This window comes from Xiphophorus maculatus, chromosome 13, assembly GCF_002775205.1.
Source record: "Xiphophorus maculatus strain JP 163 A chromosome 13, X_maculatus-5.0-male, whole genome shotgun sequence".
Taxonomy (NCBI): domain Eukaryota; kingdom Metazoa; phylum Chordata; class Actinopteri; order Cyprinodontiformes; family Poeciliidae; genus Xiphophorus; species Xiphophorus maculatus.
In genome coordinates, this window is record NC_036455.1 from 14800233 (window position 1) to 14815833 (window position 15601).

Below are 15601 nucleotides of genomic sequence, written 5' to 3' on the forward strand. Positions count from 1 at the left end.
TCTTCGCCCTGCTTGCTCTGCTGTGTCTTCTGTTTTTGTTCTGCTGTTTTGGAGCCTCTCTTTGCACGTCCCCCAAATCTACAAATTATGGATCTTAGGGGCCAAGGTTAACTGGTCCCTAAGTAATGCTATTAATCAAATTTTCCCAACAAGAAGACTGGGCACAGGAAAGCCCACTTGCCCGCAGGGACCCACCTGGTGGAATACATCCTGGATTTACTTGGATTCGTGATAACAGGATTTCTGCTGTTTGGAGCTTGCAGATACCTGGCATATTGACAAATTTGTGACGGATTGGGCCGACTAGCTTACTCAGACTGACATGGTGTGGGACAGAGGCGCAGGCTGGAGACAAACTTTGGATGCTAAAATACACAAACAGGATGGAATCCATCTTGGAGAAGTTGCTAGTTTTGGCCCGGTGGAAACAACCACGCTAATTTGGATGACTGGAATTAACAGAGATGTACGGGTTGAGACGGTAGGGCAGATGGAAATGTTAAGTCTGCACCATCTAAACAAAATTGTTTATTCTGAATCTGGCACCTCTGACTGGGTTTATCAAATTTCCTGGAGTTTAGGTAAACAGCTGCTCCCTCCCTGGAGTCACCCGTGGACCATATGACTAAACTCTCCAAGGACTTGCTCTTAGATAATGCCATCTTATCAGGCTGTAACAAGACGCTCATGCATGGCTACTGACAAAACACCCCCTGATCTCACCGCCTGTCATTGGATTAAAATCCAATGATTAGTTACAATCTAATTATAATCCACTAATTGCAAAAACCATGAAAAAGTGTGATTACTACCATAATTATAATCCAATTAGTTACCGACTGTATTAATATTCCATTTATTCTCATGTCTTTGTAATGTCTGAAATTTGCTACATGTGCATAATTTATCCTGATATGTAATTTCAGCCAGTCTGTCTCTCTAGCCTTGCTTTATTTTATTACTTTCAGAAATTGTGGAGTACTCACTATTTGACCAATATTATACTTTTTAGATTATAATGCAGAGAAACTCCTATTAGTTTTTCCTACTTCTAGCTTCTAAATGATAAATTATGGAGTACTTATAATTATCTTGCAACCCATAAAAGGAATTAGAACAAACTTAGAATCCAGAGGAACTCACCTTGGATCAACATGATCAGAACAGGAACCCAGAGAAACCCCTAAATAAGTAATGCATAAATCATGCATTACTTATTCTTAAACATGAGGAACTAATACTTTAGACTTTTTCTTCTTTTGCTCTTTCCTTTGGTTTGTTATTTAATTTCCTTCTAATTCATGTAAAGTACTTTGAATTGCCTTGTTGCTGAAAATGTGCTTCAGAAATAAAATGACCTCAATATGAATCTGGATTGTTCTGTTTATTAGTTACCGTCTGTATTCATATTCCATTTACTCTCATTTATTTTAGACTAGTTCTAGTTTAAACTAACTTTGTTGCATTTTTAAAGCAACAAAAACACATTTCAGCCTTAAAGGAAGAAATTCTCCAAAATTATAGAAATCACTAATAAGTTCAGATTTTATTGGAAACATCCAGTTGAAGTTAAAATAATTAAAATGTTTCTGATTCAGACAAACTTCCATTTTCACTTCATATTTTATTGGTTTTCCGTGTTTTAAAGGAGATAATATGTTCAGAGGTCAGAGGTCATCCATCATGGCCAGCAGGTCATCTCCTTTACTGCCTCTGGGATTCTCCAGCTCCGCCTCTTCATCAGTAAACTGTCCGGCGATCCGGGCCAGCGCCGATGCCGCCTCTTCATCCTGGATCAAACAGAACCCGGGCCGGTCAGATCAGAACACCGGGACTTCTGACCCGACCGGATTCATCCCAGAACTCAGACGCTAGTTTCTATTTGTGTGAAGGTTTGATGAAACTGGTTTCCATTTGAAACTTTTCCAGCTGATTTACTGAAGCTAAACGTTCCTCAGTCTCTGTTTTATGCAGAAACATTAAAAATACTTTAAAATGTTTTCTGTTGTGGTTCTGGTTCAGAAATGATCCAGCCCACTGAACATTTTTAAATATTGTAATGTATTAAAATGATATTTAAAGGAAAAGTCCACCAAGCTGAGCGGAGAGCAGCCAGCAGGGGGCGATAAACCCAATCAGAACCAGTAAATGTTCCGGTCCAAACGGGCCTCAGTGGAGCAGAAGCAGCCAATCAGAGCTCAGCCGTGTTGACCCACCTGCACAGCCTGGATGTTGATCACCTGGAAGATGGCCGCCTGCCCTGCTGGAGCGCCGCTGGGCAACAGACACAACGCCAGTCAGCGGGAACAACTCCAGATTTACCGGGAACTGAAGAGGAAGAACTCACCCCTCCTCATCCTCCTCCGGGTCCGAGGGGAACAGGCTGATCTGGAACCGCGGCGCCGCGGCGGGAACGGACCCGGCCTTCATACAGCCCATGAGCCGGGCCAGCAGGTTCAGCTCCTCCTTGGCCAGCGGGTTGGTTCTGTCCGGCTGCAGGACGGAGAACGGACAGCAGGGTTCAACCAGAACCAAACAGAACCAGAACCGCCTGGTCTGGACCAGCTCAGACCGGTTACCTGGGCTCCAGGTGTTCTGGACGTCTGGGTCTCCTCCGGACGCTCGGCCTGGTACCTGGAACAGGAAGCGGGGTCAGGCGGAGCGGGGTGCGGCCGCAGTATGTTACCGGCTCAGGGTTCTTACAGATTCTGGCCCAGCTTGAGAACTCTGTCTCCGCTCAGCTCAAACGATCCTTCACCAACAGAACCGCTGTAGGTTCCTCCAGGCAGGAACTCGCTCCGACCCACTTCCCTCCCTCTGGGGTCAAAGGTCCTGGAACGACGACAGCTCATCAGATGGGTTATATTTTACTCAGGCATTCAAATGTCACAGTTTCAAACGTAATGTTTAATTTGCAAGCAAAATATTTACCTTGAAATTCATTTTTAGTGAACAAACTAATTTAGATCCAATTTAGCTCTGAGCTAGCTAAATATTTAGGTCACAAACTACATATTTAGCTAGCTCAAGCTAAATGTTTAGCTGATGTACAAATCCATTTACCAATAAGCAGAAGTGGACTATCAAAATAAAAGCTTGGTAAATTGTAGATCCGTTTAGCCTTTAAACATTAATTGTTTGTTTTAAGCTGAAATGTTCAAGAAAACAAACAAAGATGAAGAGACGAGATGAAACGGAAGACCCAGCTTTTATTTTGATAGTCCACTTCCGCTTATAGTTACCTCTGAGCTAATTACTTGGCTTCGAACAAATATTTTGCTTATTAACTAAATATATAACTTTCCAGATTTTTTTATTAGCTGTATGATTAATATTTAGTTTAAATGTTTCGTTAGTTAAGATTTATCTTGCTAGTTAATATTTAATAAGGTTTAGTTTCTCTTATAACAGACTAAATAACTCAGATTATTGCTGCTCATTTTTGACAGATCGTTATTCTGACGGGTCAAACAGAACCTGCAGGTCCAGTTTCTCCTGATCCAATCAGAGGAGAGATCTACTGGGAGAGAGTGGGCGTGTCTCTGCTCTCTGATTGGACAGAAATCAGGAAGTCCTCCAGCAGTGGGCGTTAGAGACAGACCCCACATGCACAATCAGAACGTTCTGGGTTCTAACCGGACCTGCTGCAGAACCAAAGTCCAACATCTGAGGAACAAACTAGACTTTTAAAAATTATTTTATTGTGGAAAAAACTAAAAAGCATAAAAATCCTGTTTGAGTCGGGTAAAACCCAACAAGCTTTAAATGATGGTTCTGATGGACCGGAGGAGATGTGGAGGTCCATACAGAACCGGGTTCAGGTTGTTTTCATTCTAAAGGTCCCAGCAGAACCGAGCCGTGTCGGTCCAAACGGTTCTGTAAGGCCGGTTCACCTGCAGGTCAGGAATAATAATCATAACTTATGAAGACAGAACCGGTACCAGCCTCACCTGATCAGTCCCGGTACCTCTACTCCAGTGGGAACCGGACCGGACGTCATCAGGACAAACCGGCCGCTGGGGTTCTGGATCTGGTTCTTCAGGAAAACAGAAACCTGAAAACAAACATTGGTCAGGAGCTGGGCGGTTCTGACCCGGGTGGTTCTGACCCATTTACTGACTCGGGAGGTTCTGACCCATTTACTGACCCGGGAGGTTCTGACTCTTTTACTGACCCGGGTGGTTCTGACCCGGTACTGACCCGGGTGTGCACGTCCTGCAGGAAAGTGAGCAGCGTCTGTCTGAGCAGCTGGAATTCTCCGTCTGATAATCTGGAGTAAACCTGCAGGAGGAGACAGCAGGAATCACTCAGAGTTCACCGGGCCAGACAGAACCAGAACCAGCTGCGCACCTCGATGATCTTCCTGTGCGTCTCGTCCACCTGGTTGAGGACAGCCGGCGTGTCTCTGACGAAGGCCCTGGCGGCGTCCAGGTGGTTGTAGGAGACAAGCAGCAGGTCTCTGGGCCGCGGGCTGAGCAGAACCTGGTACTTGAAGGCCATGATCATCAGCTCATACAGCTGCAGGCCAGCAGGAAAAACAGTTTCTGGGTCAGAACCACGGACCCGGTGGCACAGAGAAACCTGCAGACTTTATTAAAAATAGAGCTGATAACAGATCTGATTGTATAACCTGGATATGGAACCAGAACTGCAACAACAGCAGGAACATAAATAAAACTTCTCTTCACTGGTCCTTCACTTTGTCTGCTAGAAACTGTGCTGCCCCCTGGTGGCCAGATTGACGACATTTTTTTAAACATCAGGCCCCGCTAGCTGAAAAGTTAGCTGGACTAGCTCCATAAACATTAGGTCTGCTAAGGCTAAAGAGCTTTACCAAAATGGCATTCAGCATAAACTAAAGCTAAATGCTATAGCAACATGGCGCTTAGCAAAGCTAATGCTAATGCTCTACAGCCATGGTGACACCTGCCATGTGTCAAGGTGAGACTCAGAGCATTTCAGGTAAGTGGATTTTTTTTAATGTGTTTGTTTAATTAACACTCCTGGTTGTTTATTAATGTTTTCTTACAGTCATATTAATACTAACTGCCGTTTGTTCAATAAAGTTTCTTGAAGAAAAAAAAGGAGAATGTGAGGAGAGGAAACAGAACTACTGTGTAGACATACTTCAAAATAAGAGCATGAATATAACAACTAACTATTTGAATAACTCTTAACAGTTAATAACCAAAACTTCAACACTGACATCAAACTTTATTCAACTGAAAGTTTACAAAACAGCTGAGTAAATTGGCTCTTTAGAATTTATCCAGAATAATTCATTTAAACAATTTGAAAGTTAAAAAACATTAGCTCAGCTGTTAGCGCATTAGCTGAAGTGTGCCTACCACTGTAATACGTTCCTTTTTTAAATTTAGCAGAAAAAAGTTTTATTGATTTACTTTGACAGCTGCTGTTTTTGTCCTACCCTGTCCATGCTGGCCGGGTTCAGCCTCATGATGGAGGAGTGGGCCAACCGGGTCAGAACCGTCTTCATGGTCCGGTGGGAATACAGCTGCTGAGGCTTCAGGAGTTCATCCATGAAGGATTTACTGAACATGGTGCCGACCACGTCGTTCAGAACTGAGCCACCCGGAAACACAGGAAGTCCAGCAGCAACATTAGAGGAACTAAACAGGAAGTTCTGTTCTAGGCCAAACTGCGACTTCCTCTAGGAGGCGGGAGCTAAACAGGAAGTTCTGTTCTAGGCCGAACTGCGACTTCCTCTAGGAGGCGGGAGCTAAACAGGAAGTTCTGTTCTAGGCCAAACTGCGACTTCCTCTAGGAGGCGGGAGCTAAACAGGAAGTTCTGTTCTAGGCCGAACTGCGACTTCCTCTAGGAGGCGGGAGCTAAACAGGAAGTTCTGGTACCTCGTTTCCTGTCTCGTTCTGACCAAACTCCTGCGGAGCGCGAACGGTTCCCATGAAACAGAGGAAGACAGAGCAGTTACTGAAGAGGCTGTGGCCCCACCCACCACACCTGCCAGGTACGCCCACCTGTCTCTGATTGGTCCTCAGATGTGTTGAGCGCTCGTAGGCGCTGGTCCAGGATGTAGAGCATTTCTCCTCCCAGGTTAATGAAGACCAGGGGCAGCGTCCTCGCCGACATCCTTCTGGTCCCGACCCACTTCCCGGAGCAGAGGTCAGAGGTCAGAGGCAGCTGGGAGTTGCTGGCTGTTCCTGCTGGGAATCGCCGCCATGTTTGTATCTGAACTGATCCAGATCCTGCAGCTTCCCTCCAAGAGGCGACAGCTGGTGAGCAAGAGGATTAGAGGAGCGGCTCAAGCCGATTGGACGGGATAAAGACGCTGGAGTGACGCAGCAGGTTGAGCACGGAGGTGGAGCCAAACTGGGGCCAAACTGGGGCCAAACTGGGGCCAAAAACATATAGAAACACACCACCATGACATCTAGAGAAAAAATAAATTAAAATGTGGTTTATTTAGCATTTATATCATAAGAATGGTTTTGTAGTTCCCATAAACACCTGAAGTTTGACCTTTGGCCTCCTCCAACTTTGTTGGACTGTTGATCAGATCTAAACATCAAAGCTCATATTCACAAATAGTCCTGACACTAAAAGAAGCTCCACTTTGGTCAAAGTTTTCATAAATAATTGTTTTTAATTACACAGTGAACCCTCGTTTTTCGTGGGGTTTGCGTTCCGAAAAGAACCAGTGATAGGTGAAATCCGTGAAGTAGTTACCTTTATTTTTTACAATTATCATAAAGCATAATTAAATACTCTACATTGAAACCAAAGAACAAAACCTGTTTTCAGGACCAAGCTTTTTTTTAACAAATAGAAAGTTTTCTTACAAATAACTACGGTAAATAATCATTTTAATCATCAATATGAAGAACAGTAGGACAAATTGTGACTGGCGTATTTCTCTGTTCCTCTGACTGTGACTCCGCCCTCTACTGGCTTTTTCTTCTGAAGCCTGAGGTGCAGGTGAGTTTTTTCTGGAGAAGAACGTAGTTATCAGTAGTTGTTGTTGCCCTGTTTTCTTCTGGGCAAAAATATTAGCCAAAATTTGCCAAGCTGTATTACTATATTTAAATACCGTAACATTTTTGGCACGTTACGGGTTATAGAGAAGAAGCGCGGAGACTGTTTAGCCAATCAGGACGCAGAACACAATGCACTGTGAAAGAAAACTGGACAAAAAACTCGGTGAAGCAGCGAGGCCGTAAAAGGTGAACCGCGTTACAGCGAGGGTTCACTGTATTAAACTGAGTTTTTGTGTGTATGGAATCCAAAACATACCAAAATGTATTTGTTCCCTAAATATCCATCTACATCATATCTGATATTCAGTTTTTCCTCCTATTTGTGTTTCTGCTTATCTTACAGGAAACTCGAACCGTCCCAAAGGAATCGTTCGTTAGCGTCTCTGCTTGACCTGAAAACAAAACATGACAAGTTTTGCTACTGATGCTAAAATCTGAGCCTATAATTCATCTCAAACAATGTTATTAAACATTCATCAACTTAAAACTTTAGGAGCTCAGACTCTGCAGACCTCAAGTAGCAGGTTAAAGGTTAAAGGTCGTGACCCTGAATCAGTATGGCTGCTTGGAAGGGTTGAAGGAGAAAGACTCTTCTCTCCAAAAACAAGATGGCCGTTCGTCAACGTTTAGCAGAGCTGCATCTGACGGAGGACGAGACTACTGGGACAATGTCCTCTGGACATGTTGGACCAGGATGGAGGAAATCTAACACAACAGACCAGCAGAAATGTCCAATGCAAATGGGTTTGGAAATCTTTCAGTCACTGAGTGGACCAGGTTGTCCTCTGACCAGGTTGTCCTCTGACCAGGTTGTCCTCTGACCAGGTTGTCCTCTGTAGACCAAGGTATTCTAGAGTCAGATCTGAGTCCAACTGTGTCCTCCCCCCGGCCGCTGAGACACATTTTACTATCCAAACGGAGCCGTCCCTTTAGGACGTCCGTCTCTGTCCTCCACGCTTAGAAGACTAGATTAGAGTAAATCATGCAAATGTTCGTTTATCTCCCAGAGCAGCTGCCCGCTCAGCAGACAATTACCTTTGTGAGACAATTCAGTCACTAGTGACTGCTGCCAACACAATGTGAGGACATCGAGAAGACGAACCCAGACAAATCCTGACTTTAACGGTTTAACCACAGAAACCAGCATGGAGAGCCAGCTCTACCTCTGGCTCTTCTCTCTGTAAGTCTTCATCTTCATTTTACCTTCCAGATCCAGCAGGAACTCAGCAACTACAGGAGAATTTTACTGCCAAAAATCAAAAGTTTATATGTTCAGTTTGAGAGTAGGATTTTATATCTTTGTCCTCAAAACTTGCAATGCTTGCACTCAAAATTTCTCTCTTTCAAATATTTTCTGTTCTCCTTTAGATCTTAGTGTTTACATTCAGATTTGGGTGCATGCATTACAAGTTTTGAGAGCAATGAGTTGAAATCCTGCTTTTAAATAGAAAACTTAAGCTCTTGACTTGTGGCAGTAAAATTCCCTCAGTCAAGAATTTACGTTTTCAATTTGAGAACATAATTTAATATATTTGCTCTCAGAACTTCTGCTCTCTTTCACATATTTTCAAATATTGAGTCCCCTGCTCTCACATAGAAAATGTACGCTCTTGACTTGTGGCAGTAACCATCTTCCAACCGTTGCCTCCTCCAGATTGCCCTCCTGTGTTTACACAGGGGTCGGTTTCAACGACAAGTCGGACCTGGACTCTGGTCTCCTCAACAGGAAGTGGATGGCGTCCATCCCTGATGCGACTCCGGTCTCCGCCATCGCGGTTCCTGGAACCCATGAGAGCCTGACGCTGAGCGGAGGGCCGCTCGCGGTGACTCAGGTATGGACTCTGGAAAAGCAGCTGAACGTCGGGATCCGCTATCTGGACATCCACGCTGGGATCTGGTTTCCCACCGACAAGCAGGTCGGCATCCGAGACGCCAACTGGCTCTTCTCCCAGGGCGTCACCTTTACCGCGGTGGTAGAGAAGGTTCTGGCGTTCCTGGACGAGAACGGGGGCGAGGCGGTGCTGATGAAGGTGACGCTACACGGCCTATACCAAGACCGAGCGGCGCGGCTGGTGGAGCAGCAGCTGCAGAGGTTTGAGGGCAAAATCTGGAGGAAGGTGTCGGTACCAGAACTGGGCCAGGTCCGAGGGAAGATCGTCTTTCTGCAGAACAAGAAGTTCCCCCTGGGAACGGAGAACCACCGTTCCTACTTCTTTGAGTCCAACCAGCTGAAAGCCGTAGAAGAGAAACTCAGAGACGTCCGGTGGCATCTCTGCGGCCATTACATCCTGCTGACCCAAACCGCCGCCACCGCGATGCAGAGGCCCAAGGCGCTGGCCCGGTCCGTCAACCGCCAGCTCAGCGACCTGGTCCGCCGCCGCAGGGCCGGCGCCGGCTGTCTGGGCGTCATCAGCATGGACTTCCCCAGCGCCCAGCTGATCCGCAACATCATCCGGCTGGAAACCTGCGGCTGCGGGCCGACCGCGGGCCGGCCGGCAGGACCGGAGGGACCGGGAACAACAGAACCAGGAGAACCGGAACCAGTAGAACCAACAGAACCAGAACCAGGAGAACAAACTGAACCAGGAGAACAAACTGAACCAGAACCAGGAGGAAAAACAGAACCAGTAGAACCAATAGAACCTGAACCTGGAGAACCAGGAGAACCTGGGCCAGAACCAGTAGAACCAACAAAACCAGGAGAACCAACAGAACCAGTAAAACCAACAGAACCTGGGCCTGGAGAACCAGGAGAACCTGGACCAGAACCAGGAGTACCAACAGAACCTGGAGAACCAACAGAACAAGAACCAGGAAAACCAACACAACATACAGAACCTGGACCTGGAGAACCAGGAGAACCTGAAACAGAACCAGTAAAACCAACAGAACCTGAACCAGGAGAACCAAAAGAACCTGGAACAGAAACAAGAGAACCAGAACCAGGGGAACCAACTGAACAAGAACCAGGAGGAAAAACAGAACCAGTAGAACCAATAGAACCTGAACCTGGAGAACCAGGAGAACCTGGGCCAGAACCAGTAGAACCAACAAAACCAGGAGAACCAACAGAACCAGTAAAACCAACAGAACCTGGGCCTGGAGAACCAGGAGAACCTGGACCAGAACCAGGAGTACCAACAGAACCTGGAGAACCAACAGAACGAGAACCAGGAAAACCAACAGAACATACAGAACCTGGACCTGGAGAACCAGGAGAACCTGAAACAGAACCAGTAAAACCAACAGAACCTGAACCAGGAAAACCAAAAGAACCTGGAACAGAAACAAGAGAACCAGAACCAGGGGAACCAACTGAAAAAGAACCAGGAGGAAAAACGGAACCAGTAGAACCAACAGAACCTGAAGCTGGAGAACCAGGAGAACCTGGAACAGAACCAAGAGAACCAGAACCAGGAGAACCAACTGAAAAAGAACCAGGAGGAAAAACAGAACCAGTAGAACCAATAGAACCTGGGCCTGGAGAACCAGCAGAACAAACAGAACCAGAACCTGGAGAACCAGGAGAACCTGGAACAGAACCAAGAGAACCAGGAGAACCAACTGAAAAAGAACCAGGAGGAAAAACAGAACCAGTAGAACCAATAGAACCTGGACCTGGAGAACCAGGAGAACCAAAAGAACCTGAACATGGAGAACCAACAGAACCTGGACCTGGAGAATCAGGAGAACCTGGAACAGAAACAAGAGAACCAGAACCAGGAGAACCAACTGAAAAAGAACCAGGAGGAAAAACAGAACCAGTAGAACCAATAGAACATGGGCCTGGAGAACCAGCAGAACAAACAGAACCAGAACCAGGAGAACCAACTGAAAAAGAAACAGGAGGAAAAACGGAACCAGTAGAACCAATAGAACCTGGACCTGGAGAACCAGGAGCACCTGGAACAGAACCAAGAGAACCAGAACCAGGAGAACCAACCGAAAAAGAACCAGGAGGAAAAACAGAACCAGTAGAACCAATAGAACCTGGGCCTGGAGAACCAGCAGAACAAACAGAACCAGAACCTGGAGAACCAGGAGAACCTGAACATGGAGAACCAACAGAACCTGGACCTGGAGAGCCAGGAGAACCAAAAGAACCTGAACATGGAGAACCAACAGAACCTGGACCTGGAGAACCAACGGAACCAGTAAAACCAACAGAACCTGGACCTGGAGAACCAGGAGAACCTGGAACAGAACCAAGAAAACCAGAACCAGGAGAACCAACTGAAAAAGAACCAGGAGGAAAAACGGAACCAGTAGAACCAACAGAACCTGAACCTGGAGAACCAACGGAACCAGTAAAACCAACAGAACCTGGACCTGGAGAACCAGGAGAACCAGAATCAGGAGAACCAACAGAACCTGAACCTGGAGAACCAACGGAACCAGTAGAACCAATAGAACCTGGACCTGGAGAACCAGGAGAACCAAAAGAACCTGAACATGGAGAACCAACAGAACCTGGACCTGGAGAATCAGGAGAACCAACTGAAAAAGAACCAGGAGGAAAAACAGAACCAGTAGAACCAATAGAACATGGGCCTGGAGAACCAGCAGAACAAACAGAACCTGAAGCTGGAGAACCAGGAGAACCTGGAACAGAACCAAGAGAACCAGGAGAACCAACTGAAAAAGAACCAGGAGGAAAAACGGAACCAGTAGAACCAACAGAACCTGAAGCTGGAGAACCAGGAGAACCTGGAACAGAACCAAGAGAACCAGAACCAGGAGAACCAACTGAAAAAGAACCAGGAGGAAAAACGGAACCAGTAGAACCAACAGAACCTGAAGCTGGAGAACCTGGAACAGAACCAAGAGAACCAGTACCAGGAGAACCAACTGAAAAAGAACCAGGAGGAAAAACAGAACCAGTAGAACCAATAGAACCTGGGCCTGGAGAACCAGCAGAACAAACAGAACCTGGAGAACCAGGAGAACCTGAACATGGAGAACCAACAGAACCTGGACCTGGAGAACCAGGAGAACCAAAAGAACCTGAACATGGAGAACCAACAGAACCTGGACCTGGAGAACCAACGGAACCAGTAAAACCAACAGAACCTGGACCTGGAGAACCAGGAGAACCTGGAACAGAACCAAGAAAACCAGAACCAGGAGAACCAACTGAAAAAGAACCAGGAGGAAAAACGGAACCAGTAGAACCAACAGAACCTGAAGCTGGAGAACCAGGAGAACCTGGAACAGAACCAAGAGAACCAGGAGAACCAACTGAAAAAGAACCAGGAGGAAAAACGGAACCAGTAGAACCAACAGAACCTGAAGCTGGAGAACCAGGAGAACCTGGAACAGAACCAAGAGAACCAGAACCAGGAGAACCAACTGAAAAAGAACCAGGAGGAAAAACGGAACCAGTAGAACCAACAGAACCTGAAGCTGGAGAACCTGGAACAGAACCAAGAGAACCAGTACCAGGAGAACCAACTGAAAAAGAACCAGGAGGAAAAACAGAACCAGTAGAACCAATAGAACCTGGGCCTGGAGAACCAGCAGAACAAACAGAACCTGGAGAACCAGGAGAACCTGAACATGGAGAACCAACAGAACCTGGACCTGGAGAACCAGGAGAACCAAAAGAACCTGAACATGGAGAACCAACAGAACCTGGACCTGGAGAACCAACGGAACCAGTAAAACCAACAGAACCTGGACCTGGAGAACCAGGAGAACCTGGAACAGAACCAAGAAAACCAGAACCAGGAGAACCAACTGAAAAAGAACCAGGAGGAAAAACGGAACCAGTAGAACCAACAGAACCTGAACCTGGAGAACCAACGGAACCAGTAAAACCAACAGAACCTGGACCTGGAGAACCAGGAGAACCAGAATCAGGAGAACCAACAGAACCTGAACCTGGAGAACCAACGGAACCAGTCAAACCAACAGAACCTGAACCTGGAGAACCAACGGAACCAGTAAAACCAACAGAACCTGGACCTGGAGAACCAACAGAACCAGGAGAACCAACTGAAAAAGAACCAGGAGGAAAAACAGAACCAGTAGAACCAATAGAACCTGGGCCTGGAGAACCAGCAGAACAAACAGAACATGAAGCTGGAGAACCAGGAGAACCTGGAACAGAACCAAGGGAAACAGAACCAGGAGAACCAACTGAAAAAGAACCAGGAGGAAAAACGGAACCAGTAGAACCAACAGAACCTGAACCTGGAGAACCAATGGAACCAGTAAAACCAACAGAACCTGGACCTGGAGAACCAGGAGAACCAGAATCAGGAGAACCAACAGAACCTGAACCTGGAGAACCAACGGAACCAGTAAAACCAACAGAACCTGAACCTGGAGAACCAACAGAACCAGGAGAACCAACTGAAAAAGAACCAGGAGGAAAAACGGAACCAGTAGAACCAACAGAACCTGAACCTGGAGAACCAACGGAACCAGTAAAACCAACAGAACCTGGACCTGGAGAACCAGGAGAACCAGAATCAGGAGAACCAACAGAACCTGAACCTGGAGAACCAACGGAACCAGTAAAACCAACAGAACCTGAACCTGGAGAACCAACGGAGCCAGTAAAACCAACAGAACCTGGACCTGGAGAACCAACAGAACCAGGAGAACCAACTGAAAAAGAACCAGGAGGAAAAACAGAACCAGTAGAACCAATAGAACCTGGGCCTGGAGAACCAGCAGAACAAACAGAACATGAAGCTGGAGAACCAGGAGAACCTGGAACAGAACCAAGGGAAACAGAACCAGGAGAACCAACTGAAAAAGAACCAGGAGGAAAAACGGAACCAGTAGAACCAACAGAACCTGAACCTGGAGAACCAACGGAACCAGTAAAACCAACAGAACCTGGACCTGGAGAACCAGGAGAACCAGAATCAGGAGAACCAACAGAACCTGAACCTGGAGAACCAACGGAACCAGTAAAACCAACAGAACCTGAACCTGGAGAACCAACAGAACCAGGAGAACCAACTGAAAAAGAACCAGGAGGAAAAACAGAACCAGTAGAACCAATACAACCTGGACCTGGAGAACCAGCAGATCAAACAGAACATGAAGCTGGAGAACCAGGAGAACCTGGAACAGAACCAAGGGAAACAGAACCAGGAGAACCAACTGAAAAAGAACCAGGAGGAAAAACGGAACCAGTAGAACCAACAGAACCTGAACCTGGAGAACCAACGGAACCAGTAAAACCAACAGAACCTGGACCTGGAGAACCAACGGAACCAGTAAAACCAACAGAACCTGGACCTGGAGAACCAACAGAACCAGGAGAACCAACTGAAAAAGAACCAGGAGGAAAAACAGAACCAGTAGAACCAATACAACCTGGACCTGGAGAACCAAGAGAACCAGAACCAACAGAACCTGAACCTGGAGAACCTGGACCAGAACCAACGGAACCAGGAGGACCAACTGAACCTGGAGAACCAACAGAACCAGGAGAACCAACAGAACATGGAGAAAAAACAGAACCAGAACCAGGAGAACCAACAGAACCTGGACCTGGAGAACCAACAGAACCAGAACAAGGAGAACCAACAGAACCAGAACAAGGAGAACCAACAGAACCTGGAGAAAAAACAGAACCAGGAGAACCAACAGAACCTGGAGAAAAAACAGAACCAGGAGAACCAACAGAACCTGGACTTGGAGAACCTGGACCAGAACCAGGAGAACCAATGGAACCTGGAGAACCAACAGAACCAGGCAAACCAACAGAACCTGGAGAACCAACAGAACCTGAACCAGTAGAACCAACAGAACCAAAACCCGGAGAACCAAATGAACCGGAACCTACAGAACCAGAACCTGGAAAACCAACAGAACCTGGAGAACCAAAGGAACCAGAAACTGGAGAACCTTCAGAACCGACAGAACCCGGAGGAGCAACAAAACCAGAACCTGGAGAACCAACAGAACCTGGAAAACCAATAGAGCCAGAACCAGGAGAACCAATAGAACCAACAAAACCAGAACCTGGAGAACCAACAGAACCTCCAGAACCAGTAAAACCTTCAGAACCAACAGAACCCGTTGGTTTTACTGAACCAGTAAAACCAACTGAACCAGAACCAGGAGAACCCAGATCAGGACCTGGACCTGGAGTTCTGGGCCCCCACCCAGTGGTTCTGCCTGGAATCCCTTTCAAAATAAAACACAAACAGGAACCAGCATGGAGAGTTCGGAACTGCCACCGGGGGCGCTGACGCCTCCTGTCAGCAGCAGAACCGCCATCTTTGATCCGCAGAATGAGAATTAATAAAAGATTAAAATCGGTGTTGTTGTCATTTTATAATCTGATGTGAATCAAATTAGGATTATTTTAATCTCAAATTCCTAATCTGGAGATCTGTCATATGATTAACATTTATCACTAATTATACTTTAATCTGGAAACATTTTAATAACTCTTAAAAACAGAAAAGGCACCACTGCCACAAAACGGCTCAGATTATTACACAGAAAAGTCTGATAATTTAACTGATTAGCAAAACTTCGTACTGAAAAATGTTCTGAAAATATGTAAAAATCCAGTAGAAACATTAGACAGTAGTAATAAAAACATCATATTTGTCTGCAT

At 46.1% G+C, this 15601-nt stretch overlaps 2 protein-coding genes across 2 annotated transcripts; one reads left to right on the top strand and one right to left on the bottom strand.

Annotated features, from left to right (window-relative positions):
* Positions 1-1605: 1605 nt before the first annotated feature.
* On the bottom strand, positions 1606-5920 carry LOC102234493 (protein OSCP1-like). Its single transcript, XM_023345092.1, has 10 exons — positions 5872-5920; positions 5429-5583; positions 4351-4518; positions 4201-4281; positions 3951-4054; positions 2704-2832; positions 2580-2634; positions 2348-2493; positions 2217-2274; positions 1606-1790 (listed from the first exon to the last, which is right to left on the bottom strand). Exons 2-10 carry the CDS (start codon positions 5558-5560, stop codon positions 1668-1670), a joined length of 996 nt encoding a protein of 331 aa, XP_023200860.1. The 5' UTR covers positions 5561-5583; positions 5872-5920; the 3' UTR covers positions 1606-1667.
* Positions 5921-6241: 321 nt separating this feature from the next.
* On the top strand, positions 6242-15280 carry LOC111610632 (1-phosphatidylinositol phosphodiesterase-like). The gene is made up of 4 exons (XM_023345346.1): positions 6242-6325; positions 7358-8194; positions 8669-9597; positions 15186-15280. Exons 2-4 carry the CDS (start codon positions 8160-8162, stop codon positions 15278-15280), a joined length of 1059 nt encoding a protein of 352 aa, XP_023201114.1. The 5' UTR covers positions 6242-6325; positions 7358-8159.
* Positions 15281-15601: the final 321 nt, after the last annotated feature.

Bases quoted from the DNA above. Each gene is read 5' to 3' on its own strand.
- LOC111610632 (XM_023345346.1), top strand. From the start codon at position 8,160: ATGGAGAGCCAGCTCTACCTCTGGCTCTTCTCTCT. The intron at 8,195-8,668 runs GTAAGTCTTCAT...TGCCTCCTCCAG, and splicing joins TACCTCTGGCTCTTCTCTCT to ATTGCCCTCCTGTGTTTACA. The intron at 9,598-15,185 runs CAGGAGAACAAA...AAACACAAACAG, and splicing joins ACCAGGAGAACAAACTGAAC to GAACCAGCATGGAGAGTTCG.
- LOC102234493 (XM_023345092.1), bottom strand. From the start codon at position 5,560: ATGTTCAGTAAATCCTTCATGGATGAACTCCTGAAGCCTCAGCAGCTG. The intron at 4,519-5,428 runs GTAGGACAAAAA...GCTGGCCTGCAG, and splicing joins ACCCGGCCAGCATGGACAGG to CTGTATGAGCTGATGATCAT. The intron at 2,635-2,703 runs GTAAGAACCCTG...TTCCTGTTCCAG, and splicing joins CTCAAGCTGGGCCAGAATCT to GTACCAGGCCGAGCGTCCGG.